Source organism: Nanorana parkeri, unplaced genomic scaffold (genome assembly GCF_000935625.1).
Source record: "Nanorana parkeri isolate BGI_ZX_2015 unplaced genomic scaffold, ASM93562v1 scaffold1631, whole genome shotgun sequence".
NCBI classification, from domain to species: Eukaryota; Metazoa; Chordata; class Amphibia; order Anura; family Dicroglossidae; genus Nanorana; species Nanorana parkeri.
This window is the reverse complement of record NW_017307899.1, coordinates 270675-277868: the sequence shown is the minus strand read 5'-3', so window position 1 is coordinate 277868 and position 7194 is coordinate 270675. Positions and strand designations below refer to the sequence as shown.

General features: G+C 40.5%; 1 protein-coding gene across 1 annotated transcript; it reads left to right on the top strand.

Annotated features, from left to right (window-relative positions):
* Positions 1-1117: 1117 nt before the first annotated feature.
* Positions 1118-3780, top strand: LOC108799095 (indolethylamine N-methyltransferase-like). The gene is made up of 3 exons (XM_018570919.1): positions 1118-1268; positions 2189-2396; positions 3357-3780. Exons 1-3 carry the CDS (start codon positions 1118-1120, stop codon positions 3778-3780), a joined length of 783 nt encoding a protein of 260 aa, XP_018426421.1.
* The last annotated feature ends 3414 nt before the right edge of the window (positions 3781-7194 follow it).

The window sequence follows — 7194 nt, the reverse complement described above, 5'->3', positions numbered from 1 at the left end:
AGGTAACTCTAGCATGTGGATTCAGAATGAGCAGGAGATGATGAGTGCAGTAATAGGGAGAGGGCAGGAGAGAGGGTGAAATATATATATTGTGTAGTGGAGAGGGGGGGTAAAGAAAAAACAATTTTAGAAAAGAGGTCCAAATAGTGAGAAGTAGAGGTAGAGAATTCATGTTAAGAGAGGAGCGAAGAAATCAGAATTTGGATATGTATATTTTCAGATATGTTTAATGTTTAGCGGAGAGTGTGACCTTCCTTAGCCCTTGGCTGCGCAGAGTAAGTAGGAGACAATAGAATGAATGAGTAGTAGGAATGAAAGGGGTGGCAGTATGCAAAGAGAGAGGTATGGAAAAGGTTAAAGTGGGATTGTATGAGTGACAGGTAGATGCAAAGCAGCAGCTGGGCATCCGAATGGTAGTGAGGTAAAGTTGTATTGTGTTCCTATATAGGTAAAGTGCACCATGGGGTGGGAGTGCTGATCGGCAGAGTGTGCAGCTGATCTGCAGGGCTGCTAAGAAAGACAATCTGTTTGAAGAGGTGAGGGAAAGTTAGAGTGGAAAAAAAAAACAAAAAACTGTCAACATGTTGTTTTCTTTTTTTTTTCAAAGTACAAATAAGGGGTCGGGGGCAAATTAGCATGATCTGAGTCAAGGTTAGAAAGACATGAAATAGGTATTTAAGTAAAGCTAATCACCTAAAAGATCAGAGAAGAGGAGATTTAGAGAATAAAGAGAATAGTACATACAATATAATGACATTAAGGTAGTGGACTTGTAGAAGTAAAGTTTGAAAGCTTGATGTTCATCTTAAGTTTTCCATTCACCTTGATTTCTAATTGTTGCAGTAGATAGGTGAGAAGGCCTCAGGGATGTGAGCTGAGATAACATCTGACTCCACTGTTTAACATATTAAAACCCTTATGGCCATCATAATTCAGTCAGCTGTATCCCCATGAATGCTCGGTAAATACGATTGTCATATGATAATATTGAATTGCATGCTAATAAATCTGCTGAGTTTAATCCAGATGAATATAATTGGAATTTCATCAATAGTAAATGATAGTGGAAAGTGAAATCCAGAGAGGTGAAGAGAAACCTGTACAGCCTTGAAGACCGATGGATCCCACAAAACCTAAACTCTATCACATACATGGAATGGATTCCAGAGGTCATCTGGATTTATATTTCTCTGGCAAGAAGGACATGGTCTTTGCAGAAGATTCTTTGAAATTTCCAATGATGAATCTTCACTACCAGTTCAGCAGTGGTAAGTACAATATATATATATATCGGTAGAACTAACATTCACAACACATTAATACTGAAGAAGCTGAGTGTACCACTCATATAAGTAAAGCCTCCTACACCTGTCTGGTATTGGAGCAACCTAAAGGAGCCAGTCATAGTGGGAGCCCCTAGAGCTCCATCCCCACAGCTTCCTATTAAACTGTTGGTGGTCAGGGGAATGCTTTATTCCTCACAAGGTAATCAGGTTGTGTCTGTAGATCTAACTTTTCACCCCCTTGGGGTTTTCTACTTCTTGTATTATTACAGCCTGCAATTAAAATGGATTTGATTGGGATTTTAAACCACGGGTCTATACAAAGTAGCATGTAATACTAAAGTAAAAGGAAAGATCTACATTGTAAACCAAATTATTGATACTTTAAAATAATAAAAAAGGGTAAGTGCATTTTCAGAAGGCACATAATTGGTTGATTGAGGTCCAGTTCTGGTCTTTAATAAAGTGCCACAAGGGTTGAAAGAATAAAACCCTACCAACCCATAAAACACTGTTGAATCTGAAATAAGGCAAGTCAGTCCAGTAAGAATTCATTATAAAAAACAAAAGGGTTTCTGCAGCCGAAGCGAGCCGATGGGATTAACGGAACATTCGGCTCTTCAGTGAATAAAGCCATCAATCACCAGGACAGCACTCACATGTTAATAAACACAGCCATGTAACACGGAGACAGGGTTTAAAATGGTTTTAAATCTAAACTGATCCTCATGACTGGTAAGTGCAGATACTTTGTGGTGTATACATTACGTCAGTAGAGTATGCCATAATTGTTTTACATAACATGAAACAATATCATTAACAAAACATCCTTCAGATGAACGAATTCTGCCTACCGCACCGGATTTATAATGAACATAACACCCGATTCTGTAATATCTCTGCAGGTCAAATTGCTGGTAAATTTTTGATTGACATCAGCATTGGTTCCTTAATCCCCCATCTCTATTCTGCCTGCAATGTCTTCAAAGATATGGTTGTCCTAAAACTCAATGAACAATGTATCATGGAACTGAGCAGATGGCTACACGACCTCACTGGAGCTTATGACTGGGGACACACATCAGCCGCCGTGGCCGAGCTGGAAGGAATGGAGTGAGTTGTCCCTTGATGGCTGCACACTTTTTGTCTTTACTCTTCAGCTCTGGCCTTATTATGCTTTCAAAATTTAGGTTGAAGAGTAATGTGTTCTTAAAAGCAACGTCAGGAGGTTTTAAATATTTTAATAGTTAAAGGTGAACTATGGGGTCAGGGCTTTTCCCCATAGTTCTCCTAAGGGTCACGGGAGGACATAAACTAGTGTCCTCCCGTGACCCAAAGCTCAGTATATCGCGAGCTACAGCTCGCGTTATACTTAGACTGCCGCAGCCGGGACGGATCCCGACATTACTGTCGAAATCCACCCAGCTGCATGATTGACAGCTGGCTCTGCCTATCTACAGGCAGAGCCAGCTGTACCCGCCCCCTCCCCGTCCATTCCGCCAGTCAGCGCTGCAAGATCGGAGCGGGGAGGGGGGGGGGATCCTTCCAGGGAGCTGTGAGTGACAGTCACGGCTCTCAGCAGGGACATGATCGAGAAGTGAGCGAGTGACGGTATGCGTTTGCTCACTTCCCGATCTATTGAGCCGACGTGTGACAGTTTCATTGTCACACGTCGGCTCGAATGAAAATTACTCCCCTCATAGTTCACCTTTAATATATCATTTAAAATTTAATTTAGGTAACTATGAAATATTGCATACGGATACATGATATTTGCATTGCTAGCCAGCAGATGGAGCTCTCAGCTCATTTTCACATTTTCTATAACTGCTTTGCTGGGGGAAAAAAAAAGAAAAGAAGCTTGCTGACTACAGAGCTCAATAGCTCAAGCAGTCATTTACATTCAGAACTGAGTACACCGGGGCAGTGACATCTGGAAATTAACTTCTAGTTTTTCTGTCTGCAAGTTTGAATATTGTAGATAAATGTAATGCTAAATCAAAGTATGTTCTTCACTTGCAGCTTGCTGGAAGCTCTCCCTGTAATGCCCGTTTAATGTTTTTTTTTTTCCAGGGACCAACTTCAGAAGAAAGAAATGCAACTGAAGTCGTCCATCAAGCAGATTTTTAAATGTGATTTTGAACAGGAAAACATAACCTCCCCGGTGGTGTTACCGCTTGCTGACTGCATTGTCAGCGCATGGATGCTGGAAGTTATCAGTCAAAACGAAGATGAATACATGAGAAATCTGGAAAAGATGATAAAGCTGCTGAAACCCGGAGGCAAGCTGTTACTTTTTGGGTTATTAGATGAAACCTACATGACTGTTGGGGGGGAACGGTTCCATTGTTTAAAATACGATGAGGACTTTGTGAAGAATGCCCTCGGTAAGCTGGGGTTAGTCATTGATTACTGCGCAGTGCAGAAGAGACGCAATGTGAGCGATCTCATAGATTATCGCGCTGTTATCTTCCTCGTAGCTTGCAAGGGGGAGTAGGTGATTGCAGCTGAGAGATTTAAAGGAGAACTCCAATAACTGAAAAAATTAGCCCCGCTGCACGGGTTTTGACTAGGGGGGGGGGGGCAAATAAAGCAGATATATTCACCTGATCCTCGCAGCCTCTTCTCCCCAGCGGTCTAAGTAATCAAAAATATATCCACGCTCTATATACCTACCCTAAAATGTTGCCCAAAAACCCACAAACCCCAAGAATGTGCAAAGTGAAAGTGCCCCAAAAATGAGCTGCAGCATATATCGGTACCCTACTGTTATAAATAGCATAATAATTTAGCACCGCGCTAAATATCAACAGGCACTTTGTGGATGTACATCACTATTTCATGAACTATGTTTTGGTGGATTGATGCAATTGATTGACTGAATAAGCTTGTTGCTGAGTTATATTAACTGCACATAACTTTTTATGTGATTTCTTATGTGTTTTTTAGGTGAATTTTGTACATTGTAGAGAAAGGAGGTATTTCCACAGTGGGATGTGCAAATGCCCAAAGGGAGAAAAGAAAAGGGGCTTTTTAAAAAACAATCCCAGACCTCAAAAATAAAATCTTAGAAAAACATTTTATTTGAGATATCATTTTAAACATTATTAAAAAGCAAAAAGGTCAAAGAAAAATCACAGATAAAAACATATGCGGATGCATTCACCATTCGGTGACAATACCGTACAGTTATTAAATCTGCAGTTGCTTGTTTTCAAAATGATATGAGTGCTCCTGTATGTCCCAACATGTTTCGCCCAAACGGGCTTCTTCAGGTGAAGTGATCAGGAGAAAAATATATGTGTCCTAGGGTAGAAAATAGGAAAAACCCACATGTGAGGAGACTAGGGAGCTGCACTTAAATCTTATTAGCAAAGTCATCATTTACATTCATTAGACCAGTCATAGCAAATGCAATAATATTAAAGTTAGAGTGTTGAATGCTTACGTGCATATATCTTCACGTTTAGTTGATCAGAAGCATAAGCACAAGAATATGATGAAAGCAACTGTGTTTGTATTCAGATAGAAATTGATTCTGTCGAGCAAAGATTGCCACACACGATGCAGGTGGGGGGGTCGCGTCGGAGAGAGCACACTGTAGTCGTCAGGCGAGATGCAGCAACAGCAGACGTTGTTTAATTGGAGGCTATAATGTTCTGCTAAAAGTTAAATGTGTAGTGGTCATTAGTTCCAAGGAGGGATAAGGAAAAGAAAAAAGGAGGGGGGGAGAAGATGACAGGGGTAATGAAAAAACCTAATATATAAGGATTTTAGTGATCAAGATATAAGTGTAAAATATCTGTGTGTGAGAAAATTGTGGTAATTTAAATGTGAGGTAATAAGGGGGTGATATCAATTGTAAAGATAATTTAAATGGGGTAAGCCTTATATGAGCAATCAAACAAACGAAAAAGTGATAGTAATTAATGATAGTTGGTAAAAAAAAAATTATAGAGAAGGAGTAATCCCTAAAGTTAAATGTAAAATAAATAGAAAATGATCATTGATTAGTTGGGGAAAAAAAAGGGGTGATGAGTGGTGATAGTAAGGAAGTATACAGGTGTGAGTAATCACTGGTGATAAAAAGTGAAGCACAATTGAGTGAGCAATAAATATGCCATAAAGGACAAAAAACAAAAACAAAACAAAAAACTATTGTAATAAGAGGGATCAAATCATCCAAAAAAAAGTGACCAGCGGTGAAATAAAAGGTCCCGTGGCTGAATATTATAGGTATTATAGGTATTATTGGGGAAACTCAGGGTGATTGTGAGTAAAAAACTAAGTAGGTCAAATGAAGTTACTTAAAAAGGAGATTAAATACTATGAACCGCAGGGAATAGAAGCAGTCACAGATTCAGAATTCAGAATGGTGCGATACAATAAAGGTTTACAATATAACAACTCCTATGAGAACGGAACAAGATACCTTTTGTGCTGTAGTGTGTTGCTGTCTTTCTCCCAGACGTCAGTACAGCTGATCGCAATTGCGGTCATTTTATGTGCTGAGCTCTACATTACAACACGGGGTGTGAAACTTCCAGTGCCTCTATATTTTCATTTGCAACACATGTCTACTAATGTTATTTCTTGAATTTTGTACATTGTTTTGATGGGATTAGTAGTTTCATGTTTTATATTATTCATCTACTAGGTGGGTTGATATTGAGCGCAGTATTCAATTATTTTTCTGTCAGCCGGCTAAGGACCGCCGGCGTCATCAGGTCTAATGCAGATCCATTGACTTGCATTAGACTTGAGGACACCAAGAGAGTATCGATAATTTTTTTTCCGGTACTCACCGATACTAATTACCGAGTAACGGAAGTCCCATTCAGTAAGCCAGGTGGCGTGTAATGATTTGCCACTTGGCTTCCTGATTAACAAGAAAGTCTGTCCCCTCTTACCTTGGTATGTCCAGCCTGTCACCCCCGGGGCCTCTCCGGCCAGAACGCGGCCTTCCTCCAGTATCCAGCCGGAGCCGACTGGCCGGCCAATCAGGAAGCCGGGCGCCGTGTAATGACGCGACGCCCTGCTCTCTGATTGGATGGGAGGCCGGCTCCATGCTCCCTCGTCATGAGATGACATTACATGGTGCCCGGCTTCCTGATTGGCCAGCTTCCCGACCAATCAGGAAGCCGGGCAGCGCGTCATTACACAAGTGACGAGAGAGCATGGAGCCGCTTCCCGGCCAATCAGGAAACCGGGCAGCGTGTAATGACGCGCTGCCTGGCTTCCTGATACAGGAAGTATCGGGCTAGGCATTGGAGCATTTGGGTGAGTATGAGTACTCACCCAAATACTCTGTATCGATACTAGTATCGGTATCAGTGCATCCCTAGAAAAAAGGTTAGGATAGGTATTTTGTTTATGATATACAATGTTTTAGAAAACAATGTAATTCAGTTAGGGTTTATGTCTACTTGAAATTAATATACTTACATTTCCTATGGTCCAGTATAAGCACCCAGGTACTACATTCCTGCAAATAGGCACTCCAAACTTGCTTGAAAGGCCCGACCTCCCAAGTACAAAGAAAATGAGTTATAATAGATTGCTTAAAGGTCCCACACTGTGTCAACCATGTTCACATATTCCACTCTTTTCCTCGAGAGGAAAAACCTTTTATAGATTTTCTTTCTAGCAGGTAATACTTTTAAGAGGAGGCAAAAGATACATGAGAGGAGGACAACTGTGATAATCTGATTCCAATGTACTAATGACTACTACTGATTTATGACCTATGTTAAGTCACATGTAAAGATATAATCTATTAGATCTAATTGTATGTTGCTGACCAATATTGACACTTATCTGATTTGTCCTGATAAGGTGGACGCTGTTCTGTGAAACATGTTGAAACCAGATATTGATCTTTCCGGTACTGCTATAATGGAAATGGATTGGT

Excerpts from the sequence above, each read along its gene's own strand:
- LOC108799095 (XM_018570919.1), top strand. The coding sequence starts at position 1,118 with ATGGATCCCACAAAACCTAAACTCTATCACATACATGGAATGGATTCC. Across the intron at positions 1,269-2,188 it reads TCACTACCAGTTCAGCAGTG|GTCAAATTGCTGGTAAATTT; the intron begins GTAAGTACAATA and ends ATATCTCTGCAG. Across the intron at positions 2,397-3,356 it reads GCCGAGCTGGAAGGAATGGA|GGACCAACTTCAGAAGAAAG; the intron begins GTGAGTTGTCCC and ends TTTTTTTTCCAG.